The 15,712-nt window shown below is 42.2% G+C and overlaps 1 protein-coding gene across 2 annotated transcripts in view; it reads left to right on the top strand.

The window, feature by feature from the left end:
* The window catches only part of mmut (methylmalonyl CoA mutase), a 70,332-nt gene extending 63,800 nt beyond the window's left edge, over nt 1–6,532 (top strand). Inside the window, exons 13-14 of one of the 2 annotated variants that reach the window (XR_010038925.1) lie at nt 3,196–3,874; nt 4,881–6,532. Coding sequence is in view for 1 of the 2 variants with exons in the window: in XM_063223030.1 (XP_063079100.1) it covers nt 3,196–3,324 (129 nt within the window). In the remaining variant the exon portion in view is untranslated. Of the gene's footprint in view, nt 1–3,195; nt 4,210–4,880 lie in introns of those variants that run through there. The other variant, XM_063223030.1, reaches the window with a different exon arrangement.
* The last annotated feature ends 9,180 nt before the right edge of the window (nt 6,533–15,712 follow it).

Below are 15,712 nucleotides of genomic sequence, written 5' to 3'. Positions count from 1 at the left end.
TGAGAACGGAGCAAAGTTGGCGAAAGCTAAGAAGCTAGCGACCAGCTAACAACGCTAGTATGGACCACATCTTCACTGTCATTACCACCTGGGGCTTTTGACTATGACCCAAGTTCGTGGCCAGCTTGGATCAAGCGTTCCGAGCACTTCAGAATCGCATCTGGACAGAAAGAAAAGGGCCGCGCTTTCCAGTTGAATTCTCTGATTTGTACAATGGGCCATAAAGCAGAGGACACTTTGGGTTTGTTTGCATAAGAGGCAGCTAAAGTGGACAATTACAACAAAGTTAAAAAGGCTTTTGATGAACACTTTGTTGGCACCCACAACGTAATTTACAAATGAGCCAAATTTATTAAGAGATGGGAATCAGCCCCTCTTACCCACAGCATATAGCCAAGCCGAAACAGTGTGGGAAATGCGGTACATTTCTGGAAGGACTGCCCAGCAAAGGATGTCGAGTGCAGAAAATGTTCAAAGAAGGGACACATTGCTGCAGTGTACAGAGCTGCACAAAAATGAGATTCCATAGAGGAGGACAATCAGCAGCTTACCTGGGGGCTGTGAATCACTCATGGACTGAGACACTTGCTGTAAATGGCGGGCCAGTACGTGTTAAAGTGGACACTGGTGCTTCTGTGACTGCCATTTCCTTGAACGTTATATGATGAACACAAACATGGCGCTTACACAGCAGCAGCCAGGGCTCTCCTTGGGCCTTCAGGCCAGCCTCTTAATGCCATGGGGCAAGTGACTGTAGTCATCCAGAGGGTAGACAGAAAGATCGAGGAGGAGGTCCACATCGTGATAGACCTTACCACATCTCTGCTGGGCCTCCCTGCCATCTGGAGACTGAACATGATCCCTCAGCATCAGGCAAATCGGAAAGGGTCACCTGGGCAGATTCTAGGCAATCATGTGAATTGACATGGAATGACCCCTGTGAAAGTGTGTGCGTGTGCGCATGCATGCGTGCATGCGTGTGCGCATGAGAGAGAGAAGTCTGTGGTTTGTTTACTAATTTGCTCAGCTGAAGGTTTCCTACGGGTCTACTCTACCTTTTTGACACTTGAAAGGGCTTCGTATCTTCCACTGGCCACTGAGGTCATTAGTGAGGAGATCAAACCCTCAAGCCACAGGACTGAACAACAAGCCTCTCTGCCATGACACCTGAATAGTGAATAGGCTGCTCTTATCACATGATTTGTGAAAGGGTCAGGAATACAATTACCGTAGATCCTGTTCTATACCCTGAACTTAGCAGCACTAATGGCAACATTGACACAGCCTGGTGAGCAGAGGTGGTCGGAATGGAATGGAATGGCCTTGCCATGACGTTTTTTTTCCTGCCTGTGCTCTCGACACAGGGGATCTCAGTAATTGGCTCCTCCTCCATCTAGAGTTCAGCTGGTTCCGTGCATTGACATGAATTGAACAGGGCTTCGAGGTCTCTGACTTTCTGAACCTCCGATGTCTGCCTCAGCTGGTGCCACTGAAGACTTCCTGTGCACACACACAGATGCAGCGTTCCTGTGCTGGTCAAGCCTCGCATCCAAACAAAAGAGCTGATGATCCTGCAGCTATCAGACATTTTTCACAGCAGCCGTTGACAATCATTTCATCTTTGCTGTTATTACAATTGCATGTTTTATGGACCTTGGCCTATTTATTCAGTATTTTCAGTACTTATGTGTTGTACTAATTAGTCTCAAGCGTTACAACTCTAATTTATGTCAATGTCCTAATAATGTAAGCGTTGTGTGGGTGGCTAGGTAGCAAAATAAAGTGCAACCAGTCAATCAAATCAATGGATCAAGATGTATAATAAAACCATTGAACCGTTGTTTGAATAATCCCAATCCCATGGGGACCAACATACCAATTGGGGATTTCGTTAGTGCTCCATCTCCTTTTAAACACGGTCTCTTGGTCAGCATGGTTAAAGGTGCACTGTGTGGCCTGAGTAGGAATATGCTGCTCATTGAAACTGTGCTGCCTAATTGCCAAATTTGATCTTTCATGAATATTTATTGAAGGTGCACGTGTAATATTTTAGCAGTTTATTTCCATAATTCATGCTGCCCATTCACAAATGCTAACTTGAATGAATGAATGAATGAATGAATGAATGAATGAATACTTACCACCACCACCAAAAGCAAATCGATGTACAGATCAATGAGGCGGAGACTTGGCCCTGTGGTCTGTGTCCTGACGAGATCCTGTAGCACTGGGGATTAAATGGAAGTGTATGTGTAGTAATGCTCTGACTGAAGAGGACACTCCACACACCCAAGTGTTTTTCTTTTGTAGTGGCCTCATATCGATATGTTAATGCGGTGTATCCCTGGGAATTGTTAAAGCATGCAGAGTAAACCCATTCAAATGAATGATGTTTTGGCTGAAATAAACAAAGGAAAAATAGCACCACCACAGAGTTACCTTTTTAGTGTGCACTGCGTTTTGCCTCAGTGCGTTCCGCCTTTGTGGGTTGCTGGGGGAGGTAAAACAATTAAAAGCACAGGAATGTGCTACAAATTGGTATTATACTAATTAGGAGCACGTGGGAAGGGGTGACGACTTTTCTGTATAGCATGCGCTATGCATTACTATGCATTATGCATGCATATTGTTTGTTTTATTCCCAAGGCACTTGCCAATTATGAAAATATAAAACATACGTGCCTGTGCCATGGTAAACATATAGAGTTTGTACGTACAGGTATATCATAACTGAAGCAAAACCCCATGCTATGTAAGGATCCAATTGTCTGTTAAGATCAATATAAAATAGTGGATACCTGTATATCCATGAAATATCTGCCTATTACTCTCAGTCCCATGCCTAGTCTCTCTCTCTCCCACTTGGCCCGTCACTATCCAGATGGAGTCTGAAAATAAAGAAATAATTGTCAAGAAAGAATAATGGTCAGCCCTAAGAGGCTCTACTAAACCTGCCTCTTTCTCTCTCCCTCCCTTTCTTTCCCTCACTATTTCTCCCTCCTTGTCATCCCTGTTTTTCTCTCCTCTGTCTCTGTCTCTCTCTCTCTTTCTCTCTCTCTCTCTCTCTCTCTCTCTCTCTCTCTCACTCACTCTATCTCTTTCTTTCTTTCTTTCTTTCTTTCTTTCTTTCTTTCTTTCTTTCTTTCTTTCTTTCTTTCTTTCTTTCTTTCTTTCTTTCTCTCTCTCTCTCTGTAGGACTATGAGTTCCTGTATGAGAGCGGGGTCTGCTGCATCTTTGGACCTGGGACCAGGATCCCCCAGGCATCTGTGGAGGTTGTGGACAACATCGAGAGGAGCCTGGAGAAGAACAGGCAGGCCATGTGAACTCAGCACACCAGGCCAGTAGGAGGCTATTATTAACCCACTGGAATTTACTGTGGCCTTCTGACACCCGTTGAAGAAGGGAGGAGTTACAAAAAAAATCAATTCCTTTCTTTTTCTTTGTTGTTTTTGTTCTTTAAGTTTTGGGTGGGTGGCTGGATGGATGATGTATAGTATCAAATGAAACCTAAAACGGATCCAAAAGAAGCAGCCGTTTTTTAACCCCCTTATTTTTCCAGACAGATCAGGAACTGTTCCACAGCCCCCAAGCTTCAGTCTGAAACTCTTGTTGTCCTCTACCCACAGAAATGAAGAGTGAATACCTCCTTGATTTGAGTTCTGCTCACCCGAGAATGGTGACTGTGGCCGAGTTGTGTCCCATGGGGCATGATATACACAGTGAATTCACTGTCTCCTACAATGCTTAACAGCTAGTGCGTCTAAGGAAACACCTCAACAAGTCTGCAGTTCATCGTGATCTTTCTTGCAACTGGTGATTCTTTTTTTTCTTTCAAACAGCATACAACATCTCTCAAGTGGCTCATATTGTCTTGTAAGTGCGTCTTTGTTTCCTTGTAAGTGCGTCAAAATCAAAATGTTTTTTCTGACCTTTAATGTAATATCAGGGTTTATTTTTTTCTAGCCAGTTTTCCGCACAGCCACAACATGCAATGAAGCGCATGCGTCTGACCTTCACGGTGTGTGTTTAGTGAGGCAAAACGAGAGGGGAGGAATGTGTGTGTGTTGGAGGAAGCGAAGATTGATTCCACTGACTGATTACCATCATCATGCTGTGAAGGCGAAGTAGTAGCTGTAGCACTAATCCTCTCTCTCGCTGTCTTTCTCTCTCTCTCTCTCTCTCTCTTTCTCTCTCTCTCTCTCTCTTTCTCTCTCTATCTCCCTCTCTCTTTATCTCTCTCTCCCTCTCTCTCTTTATCTCTCTCTCTCTCTCTCTCTCTCTTTATCTCTCTCTCTCTCTCTCTCTCTCTCTCTCTCTCTCTCGTCACGCCTGGCTTATATCTCTGGGTCTATGGGGACGAGAATGATGGAAGGACAAGGGAGGTAGTGATGCGAAGAGGTAGTCAAGAGTTATTTTTTTTCCGCTCCTTCTTTCTCTGTCTTCAGTCCCTCTTTTCTCTTTTCCTCATCCCCTACTTCCCGTTTCTTAATCTCCTTCCTGTCTATCTCTCCACTCGCCACTGCTGTCCTCTCGCCTGTCTGCACTTGATCGTCGTATTGCGTTTGCACTCTGTCTCTCAGCACGTTTTTATTTAATTTGTTATTCTTTGCCTTGCACGCGGACAATTGACACTTGTCAAGCTAAGTGCTTGTGTAACGCAGTAATGACTTTCTTCTTTGTGGACCTCAGTCCCCAACCAACATTCACTGTCTGATTATCATGCTTCTCTCTCTCTCTCTCTCTCTCTCTCTCTCTCTCTCTCTCTCTCTCTCTCTCTCTCTCTCTCTCTCTCTCTCTCTCTCTCTCTCTCTCTCTCTCTCTCTCTCTCTCTCCCTCCCCCAACCCCTCTGCTCTTTGTCCATGTGTCTCGCCTCCCTAGAGAGAACATTCCTGTGCTTACAGAAGCCTCAGAGAGAGAGCAAAAGCTAGCAAGAACGCTTTCTGCTGTTCCACATGCATCTGGCTCTGCTAAGATAAGCTCTGGCAAACTCTCATCTCATCTTCTGACGTTCACTTGACCGTAGGCTCATCCGTGCCTACTGTACAACCCCACTGTGTGTTTCTACACAGAGGACACCTGATAGACGATAAATGGAAGACACTGATGGGTGATGAACAACACAGCATTTTGCTGGTGTTGCTGGTCTATAGTATGCTTGCATACCGAGAAGACTTTATTAATGTACACCACATTAGTCTAGCTGGAGCTGACTGCCTCCCACTGCTGAGGACGATGTTCACCACACACACACACACACACACACACACACACACACACACACACACACACACACACACACACACACACACACACACACACACACACACACACACACGCTTTTTCTTTGTATTTGTCATCACAGTCGTCATTTTCTCAAGTTTCTTTAGTCTTCTAACATGATCTTCAGGATTCCCATGGTGATCACTAAACGTTGTAGCTTCCATTTACAGTTAGTAGAGGGTCTATTTCTAATCTCTGATTAGAAAATACTGGTTCTCAATCTGCCCCAGTTCTGTCAGCTTTCCTGAGATCGAATATGCCAATTGTTTGGATAAAGAGTAGCTCTGGGTTCTACACTGTGCATCATCTTCTCTGCAGTGTCTGCCTTTCCCTCGGCTTGTCACCAATAATTCCTCTTGTGTAAGTGTTTGCTGCCAGCTTGATTGTCAGTTTCTCCCATGCTCTACTTTCATAAACGCCTTCTTCCATGAATGGATGTCTGACATTTCCTATAGATTGATTCTCTAATCAGACCCTGGTGAATTGATCTTGCCTGCCCTCTTGGTCAGAAAAGCTCTTAGGAATTCAATATTACAGTTGATCTGTATTGCAGACTTTGAAAAGCTTTCAAGCTCAAAACTAGTTAATTCACCACTTGGATCATTAAATTGACTTTGTCATAGGGTTCATTCGTACGAGGCTTTTCCTGGAAAATGTGTTTATTGTGCTTGGAAGGATTAGTGACAAGCCAGTGAAGGGTGGTGGGGGTGGTGGAATTGACTGTCTAGGAATCCGAAGACAATAATAGAATAGGTGACTGTAATGAGCCTGGTTTCCCTATACTTCACAGTACGATTTTGTCATTGTGGAGGGATGGAAGTTAGATATTGAGTGGTAAGAGACTGTCAGCTCTGGATATGGTGTAAATTGATGATGCTTTCTGGCAGAAACGGTTGGCTGCCCTCAATGACCCATGTTGAAGACACCCTGCTGTGTGAGATTGTGTGTTTGTTTGTGTGCGTGCATTTGTGTGAGCATGTGCAGATTAAGTCCAATGATGAGTTGTGAACTTCTTTTGAGATTTGGATATTAAACACATTGTTTAGTTTAAATTGATCATATAAATAACACTTCAGCTGTGTGCGTGATTTTTCTCCCTTTTTCATTCAGAAGTGATGCACTTGTATGTCCACGGCAATTGTATTAGGCATCTCTGGTGAATGAATGGTGTTAGACAGGTTGTGACATGTTTTTTTTCACTTTGTAAACATTCATCTGACATAAATAAATAAACTTTTAAACCTGCATTACTACCAGTGCTATGTGCTTCTTTCAGATCATGCTGCATAAAGAATTAGCATTTTTCTTAGTTAACCAAGTCTGGTTCAAGTGTACAAAATCCTTAATTTTTAAATGAAGATTTGCTTCTGTAGATAAAATGAGCTCAACCTGAATTTTTAATCTCTAGACAGAGATTCATGAAGCAGCAGGAATAGACCAATTTGTCCTGAAGAAACCGCTTGCAGTTAGCCTCGCTAGCGAAATACCCTGTTTCTGTTTTTTTTTTTTTAAACCTCATTTCATTTACTGTTTGCAGAATCCTAGGACATTTCAAGAAACTGTGACCCAAAAACATTGCTTGCTGCATCTCCAATGTCGTTAATCCACACAAACCTCTTTGCACATCAAAGCACACCAAAGATGAACCAAAAAAGTTGATCCACAATTTTTTATTTCTTCACGTCAAGAGGTGCCTACATTCATGTTTCTGGCGATGCAGTCATCACACGAAGCATTCGGAGCTGCACATTATAATGATATACATAATCTCTGGACCACTTTCTTCAAATGAAAAAGAATACATTCAACAGCCTTGGAGGAAGCAGACAGTGTTTTCCCCCAATCACATTTCCCAAGCAACACAGGCATGAAATACTAGAATAACAAATTGGCAATTTAAGATTATACTTAAGATGGCATTTGCAACCATTGGACCTGGGAGCATGCAAAAACACAGGTTCTGAGACATTGTTTTCAATGGGAGTTAGATTTTGGCTTGAGCATGAAAGATTCTATGAATTTTTGACTCCAAGACAATGAAGCATGACAGCGATGTTTTCACCATTCGCTACCTACCCATCAATGATATCCAACAACCCTGAGTATGCTTACCTCACATGGTACAACAAATACACAAAAATGAAACAAAAAAAAACATTTTGTTAATAAAAAAAGGGGAACATTTGGATCATAAAATTACCACATACCCGTTTCCTCCTTTATTCATTGACCCTGTCAAATTAAAATGGATTTTTGTCAAATGAAAACCTAGACACATACAGTACATAGTCTGCAGAACTGTACTAAATTATGTATGATTTTGGACTCTGTTGGTTCTTGTTTTTTTTTCTCCAGTTAACCTCAGACTTCTGTTGTAAAATTTCAGCTACAATATAATTTTTCACACAAGCCTTGTGTGCGCCTCCTTTTTTCATTACATGGGGTTCTTGGGGCAACACATGATGTCCCTTGAATGAGGTTCACATTCAGATGATGTCCAGGGGTGTGCATACGTCTCATTGTAATTCTTTTTGTAATAATCTTAAAGGTGCACGGTGTAATATGTTCAGTAGTTTATTTCGAGTATTCATGCTGCCCATTTACAAATGTTACCTTTTTCACAAATACTTACCATTGGCATCAAATTCTAAGTTTTCATTATGACTGGGAAAATTGCACTTTTCATACATGAAAAAGTAGATCTTCTCTGTGTCCGCCATTTTGAATTTCCAGACATAGACATTTTAGCAGCAAAACTTACTGTAGGCCTACTTGATAGATATTCATGAAAAGATTAAATTTGGCAATAGGCAGCTTAGTTTCAATGAGCAGCAGAGTTGCAATACCTACTCTGGCCACCATCCTACGCAGTGCACCTTTTAACAAAGACAACTAAATTGCCACAGGCCTATCTGGAGGCTCTGAATATGCGTATCCATATAAATTAATTCACGTGACCTTCCATTACTGATGACAATTTCAGATGATGTCAAACACCTTATATTGGACCATAGAAGACTTTACACATTAAAGCACCATTGACATGGACTAAGGAAAGAATAAAACCATGACATTCAATAAAAAATACACTGAAGAAAGGTATAAATATGTCACGATATTGAGTTGGAGGCTTTGACGTTAAACAGGTCGTTGTGCAGAAAAATACTTGGGAGGTTAAAAAAAAGCAAGTTCTTGGTCATAGTGCAACTGTTTGGGGGGAAAACGGACTAAAGTGGGGGAAAAAATTATATCACATGAATAAAACACCAACGTGAATGAAACATTTACAGTATTTAGTCATTAAATTAAGTTAATCTCTGTAATATTCATTTCGAACCCTCATACCCATTGCTTCAAAGGACTGATTTCCATAAAATGATTTTAAAAAAGATGTTACATAGGAGCTTTCCTGTGTATGGATTTTCATTTTTCTCAATTACTTTTTGGAGCCCGTGCCTTATACCTTGTACCTTGTACTTCCTCCAGTTCTGTCAAACAGCCTCTGACCCCTTGCCACCGTGAACAAACACTTTCCCCACTGTTATCCACTGCAAGAGAAACTTTTAGCCCCTTTCACCATCCTGCTTGCAAATGACAGAATGACCTTCAAAGTTTTTGCAAAGGTCACATTATTCAATCATCAATGCTGTTGAGCCTTGCACCATGTAGCCCAGGGCCACTGGAAAGGACAGGATGAACTGGATTGACTCACAGACAACGGCACCCCCATAAGTCAAGGCAATGAGACCAGATAGTCAGAAAAGAGAGTCTTCATATGTCTAGTTTAAGGTGGTCAGGTTTCTTTTTCCCATAAGCGGGAAAGGAGATGCTAAGCAAGTCACCAGAATTTGAAACTCAGCAAAACACACCTTCTATGACAAGCTCAGATTTGAGTTTATTGCATTGAAAAATATGAAATAAAATAAAAATTAGACAAAGAAAATAGGTTTTGTTTGTAACTACATATTTTGTCACATTGAGTTTGAACTGGACATTAACTTCAATATGTCAATCTCCTATGCCGGCTATGTTTGAGCTGAAAATGCTTCTATTCAATGATTGGCCAGTACACGTTCCAAAATGCAGGGAATTGAAACTAAAACTAACACCAGGCTTCCTACCTGATATGTTTGCTTGCGTGGAAGCGCAAAGCAGCTCTAGCCTGAACAGATGAAGGACACTGTCCTATTGGTCAGTTGTGAATCTAACACTGTGCGATCTGGGTTAGGGTTAGGGATGAATGTGTGCATGGGCAGTAGTGTTGCCGCGGTAGCAATCACTTCCTCAAGTTAACTGAACGATGCGTGGCAAATTAAAGGGGCTCTATGTCGGATTAAAAGTTTAATTAATCACTGTCCTGAGTCAGCCCATGCTTATTTGAGTCATTATTGAGTGAACGATGATTCTCGAGACCACTTTGACAGTCCGTCTGATGAGAACCTCACATGCAACTTTGGACAGAACGGGCCGCTAGCTACGAGTGTTGTGGGAAACACTTTTCATACGAAAAATCGCTTTACGTACCGTATTCAGATTTGTATCAACTGCTGGCATTCTGTGAGGAAAAACATTCTCACAGCAAGCTTATTTGAACAGCATTTTTTCATGACTGTGAAGATTTTGAGACAGGCATGCCACGGACACCACGCAAACTATGTAATCCTACCTTGTGCCCCTTTAATTGTTACAGTACTTTCTAAGAAATTTGGTCAGCGATTAAGTGCAGCAGAATTAGATAAGCAATAAGCCACTGGGTTAGGGTTAGGGACGAATGTGTGCATGGGCAGTAGTGTTGCCGCGGTAGCAATCACTTCCTCAACTTGTTAACTGAACAATGCGTGGCAAATTAAAGGGGCTCTATGTCGGATTAAAAGTTTAATTAATCACTGTCCTGAGTCAGCCCATGCTTATTTGAGTCATTGTTGAGTGAACGATGATTCTCGAGACCACTTTGACAGTCTGTCTGATGAGAACCTCACATGCAAGCCGTGAAATTGTGTTCGATTTATAACGGCTAAAGGGAGCTAAGGCACTCCGCTTCTCGTCGTGCCCCACTCCTCTTACCCCCATTATAAATCGAACACAAACCCACGGCCTCTCATCCCCCAGCCCATCATGCACACTACACATGATGATGTCTGGACATGAACCTATTCTCTGCAATGCTTTCCAGTGTCCTCAGGCCTCTTTCCTCTGTGTTGCCCAGCCTCCGTTGAGTTTCCCCGCAGTCAATCCATTCAACAACCCGCTTACAAATGTTAAGAACCCTTTAAATTTTGTGTGGGGTTTTTTTTTGTGCAAGATATTGAACGAGAACCTCAATCATTGATTATGTTCAGGGTTGCGTGTCAGAAGGCCAGAGTCCTCAGGAAAGCATAGGATGAATAGCTCATTCTTTTGACTGGTAGTCAAAAACCCGACCGCCAACTCGGGGAAAGTGCAATAAAACGAGTAGGCCTACTTATGGCTCATTCTTTTGAAACTCGATTGTCTGTGGACCCGAGTTTGTTCTCCCGACATCCGTTGTGCGTTCTATTGCAACAGCTGGGGACAATAAAAATGTCTGAAAAAACGAATGTTCAGTGAACTCGGAGTACATCGAAGTGCTCACAGTTTGTGTTTTGGAACCCCGAGTTGAGTACCCGTTCTTTTGCACTTTCCCGAGGCGGAGGTCAGGGTTTCCGACAACCGAGTTTCAAAAGAATGCGCTATTAGATCGGGGTTCCAAAACTTAAACTCGGAGCAGTTCGGTGCACGAGATTTCTACCTATACTTGCTAGCATTCTGCTAATGTGTATGAATTCGGCCTCATAATTTCAGCTTGCTGACTATCTAATAATCTAGTTCAGCAAAAAATATATTGGAAAAATACTCAAATGAGTTATTTTTAGGACCAGTTTCGAATATTATATAATGAGAAAGAAAATGTTGTAGGCAGTTCCATTGAAACATTTTTCACTTGTTTGTGGTGGTACTGCAATTAGTTGGCGATAACGAGCAACTTCCATCTCTGAACTGGTTGAACCTGCACTGTTTTACTACTTCTACATTCAACGTCCAATGTTTTCAGAACCTGACTGACTGATACAGTCAAATACAAGTGCTGACCGAATAATGTCATGTCACCATATCTGGTTATTTTTGACAAGTCCATATGACAAAATATGACAGTTATGGCAACCAGTCCTTACAGTAGCTGTCTCGCAAACAGGTTGATGGTCTTGTGACCTTAAACTAGGAATTGTATATTAGTGAAAAGAAAGGACATCATGACTGTGCGTCGCTGTGCTGACCTCACAAATTAGTGTAAACATTAGTCACTTACACAAGTCAATGTTCAAAAAATTATTTGTTGAATCCAGGGAAGCAAAAAGACAAAAGGAATGCAAGTGTGCTTACAGTGCAAGCTGTCCCAGATTTCAATCTAAACTGTACATATGCAGCTTCTTGAAAATGCAGCACCACCCACTGTTGTTGCTATATGGAATTGATAGTCTTATACTGTTTATGTCATCATTATCCATCATAGATTTGTAGGATAGTAATGAAATTCATGAAATTCATTGAATAGTCACGTCATATTGATTTGCCTCGATTTGTTCTGTAGGTTCTGTAGGTGAAGGGGTGTGAATATTGGTGAAGGGTTTGCACATTGTTAATTATAAACTGTTATTGTTGCCGATGCTGTCAGCAATCTCACTTGTTTGTGCTGACAACAGAGATACTTGTCAAACACTAACCGTGAGAGACGGTTTGCACATTGTTAATTATAAACTCTGTTATTGTTGCCGATGCTGTTCGCACCATCTCAATTGCTTGTGCTGACACCTGAGATACTTGTCAGACACTAACCATGAGAGATGGTAAACTACCGGCATGTAAGACGTGCACTCAGAGATGGGGCAGTGACAAACAGTGTTGTATATACAGTACATGTCCAATTGTGTCAGGTCTGACTTGCCATTGACTGGCGACTTGGGTTCCGATTTAAGACTACAAACTACAAGCGGTAACATGGTTCTCTTGCAACAATACAGTGTAGGGAAGATAATTCAGGTCAATTCAACAAATGCCAAAATTGGCATTATATGAGTACCCATTTGATCTATCTGTCTGTCTGTCGGGACATGTGGAACTTTCTGCTGCCTTACTGGGCTATGGAGGCTATACGGACTGTGTATCGTATCGTGGCATTATTGTCACATGCTTTTGATCGTGAAGCATTCGTAGATTATCATGTCAACATGGATCCTAGTACATTGACACGGAAAAAAGAGGTTTTAAATAAGGTTTTTGTTTTTACAATTGGTGCAAAGAGGCAGGTGTTGTTGCACCACCTCATTTCTATGTGCACGTCTATGGTATTTTCCAAAGACTGGTGATCGTGGCTAACCTGGGACCACCCATATCGCCTATCAAGGCAGGTTGCCCATCCCTGCCTATGAAGTTGCACGCAATCTGTATTCAGTTCAGCCTGCCCATCATGGCTTTCTCTAAGGTCAAGTGTGTAACCTTTTCAGTAGTTCAGAATTTATGCAGGCAATCACAGATGACATATTTTTTCAAGAATATTTGCCACCATCATCAATTTCCAAGTAGTTATTATGGCTTGGAAATTTACAAGTTTTTGGAAATTAACAACTAGTGGGGCCTTGAACATTCCCTGCTCTTGCCTGCATAATCAGAATTAAAGTGAGACCTGGAAAACTCTCATTGTCATCATTCTGACACAGCACTCCACAGCAGACAGTACTCACTGCGCACAACAAAATTGCATTTTTGGCTCACCCGTGAAAGGGCCGAGGACTGTCCCAAACAGCACCCCAAGCGAGCAGTACAGCTGGACGGTACCATGGTCAGGATACCCCAGTCATGGAGGAGGATGGGGGAGAATGCACTGGCTAATTACTCCCCCCACCAACCTGTCAGGTCTGGAGTTGAACCGTCAACCTTTGGGCTACAAGTCTGACGCCCTAACCACTTACCCATGACTACCCTGAGAAGTAGTACACAGAAACAGCAACATTATCAGAGATTTTATGGGGAGTACTTTTCAAAAATATATGTGCATGTACAGTATATATCCAAGGTAATTTTTGTTCACTTCATACTAGAGCATCAAAACTGAAACAAACAAACAAACAAAAAACTAAACATGAACCCATTCACAGTAATAAATAATCTGACATATCTGGAAATACTGAAATATCTTCTTGTAATTCTTTGGTTGACCGAGGTCTTGTGTGTGTCATGCCACAGAAAACAAATGTCGATGATTCCTTATCCTTCCTCATTTCTCCCATATTTCTCCCTCAATGCCACACATGCTGTTTCTCCTGTGGTCCTTTCGCGTTTCCCCCACAAAATGGTGTCAGAGGTGAGATGACTTGATGAAGGCACACCTACAGCACTGTGCAAGGCATAGGAAAGGCCCCCAGGTTACATTGACCCAAAGGGCCAAACAATGGGTAGAAGGCATGAGCATGTAGGGAATCCTACATGGGAAAGGTAATGTATGGTGGTGGCAGATGTGTGACAGACACCTGCATGTAAATATGTCCCAAACATCACAGCACATGAAGCACTTCCCAAAAAAGCGTATGAAGTGCAAGAGCGACATCACCAGGGTTGAGCGGTGAAGTGGTTTGACTGCCATTCCAATGGGCTGGCTATTTGAGTGTTGTGGTAATATCACATGTTTGTGCCCTGATGGTCAGCATTATTAGAGAGCATGTGGGGTTGACTGTAGTCATGGCTAATATCGAAAAGCGGTGCTTATGTATTGCAGTATAATGATCGGTCTTCGTAAGATGTACCTTTTCGGCAATATACTGTACAGTGGTAAGTTTGAAAACAAAAACATAATCTTCCCACTCCTTTTATACTCTCCATACGTGTTTATGTAAATGTATGATTTTACAAACACTTTCATGAAGTTATGAGGAATATCACAATATCTACAACATCTGTCTTCAAAAATAAATTTGTCTCAAATCGCGACCATCAAGGCATACTGCATCTTGGGTCTGTTTTCTGAACTATGGTCTGGGCTGTTTGAAAGGTGCATCACGTCTTGATAGCTGCTTTACTCTGTATGCCTGGAGCAAATATACACACCTGACACAAAGCTCATGATAGATTTTAAAATAACATAAAATAAAAATTCAGTTTTGTCCAGTGGTATCCAAAATCCAATTGTGACGTTGCCATGCAGCATTTGGATATCCAACCAATGCAATTTGGCTTCACAGGAACTCATTTTCAGTTTTTATACAATCTCACTTATGACCTTCAGATGCATCTCATCTGTAAGTACCATCTCATTTACATGTACTTTCATCTCCAACCAGTCACCTTGAGGGAATGAATTGAAGTGAAATTGTTGGGTCGGAAATTGTGAAGAAAAACGTCGTTGACATGCTGAAGCCTTGACATCTCCATAGAAATTGAATAGTAAAATGAGATGAAGCCATTTTCCTGCTTCCTCTCTCTCTCTCTCTCTCTCTCTCTCTCTCTCTCTCTCTCTCTCTCTCTCTCTCTCTCTCTCTCTCTCTCTCTCTCACACACACACACACTCTCAGGCTATGTCTCAAATAACGCACTTTTGTCAGTGCACTTTTGTCAGTGCACTGACAGTCAGTGCACAGTGCACACAGTGCACTGAGGTCTTAAGTGCATAGTGTCGTGGAAAAAATTGAGCACTATGCACTGTGCCCTCGCTGGAAGTGACGGCTGAGCATGGCATTAGCTCGCCAAAATATGAGTTGGCTACTGTTTACAATGCACAGGGTCTGGTGCTTGTATTTCCATGTCCTTCACCCCAAAGGACAACAATCACACATACAATACTTTGGTTGGCATGAAAAGGTTGGTGTCCCATCAACTTTACTTACAGAATTAGGAGACTGTTGACCAAACTCTTCTACTGAACTGAATGCCACATTTCCTCCGTGTCATTGTCAACATGGCCGCTGTTTAGTGCGTGCAGTGTCCATCATTCAAGCACTACATTTTTCCGCCATTGTTAGGGGATCATCCTGACACTTTCAGTGCACTGGCTCAAGTGAAATGTTCAGCGTGAGCGCCCTAGGCACTGAAAAACAGTGCCCGAAGTGCACAAGTGCGGCATTTGAGACACAGCCACACTCCTACTCACACTCACACGCACACACACACACACACACACACACACACACACACACACACACACACACACACACACACAGTGGGGTTTCAACGGTATGTTGCCCAGGATTTGGGAACCCCTGGTATGGTTTGGAAAAGATACCTTTGCGTTATCTCATGAATTGAAGACAAAAAATAGAACTAGGATGAAACAGTCTTGTTTTAAAAACCTTTTGGTGATGAGACAGCATTTGATGTGTGTGTGTTTGTGTGTGTGCGTGCGTGTGTGTGTGTGCGTGTGTGTG

This window comes from Engraulis encrasicolus, chromosome 18, assembly GCF_034702125.1.
Source record: "Engraulis encrasicolus isolate BLACKSEA-1 chromosome 18, IST_EnEncr_1.0, whole genome shotgun sequence".
Lineage (NCBI taxonomy): Eukaryota > Metazoa > Chordata > Actinopteri > Clupeiformes > Engraulidae > Engraulis > Engraulis encrasicolus.
This window is presented reverse-complemented; position numbering and strand designations above follow the sequence as displayed.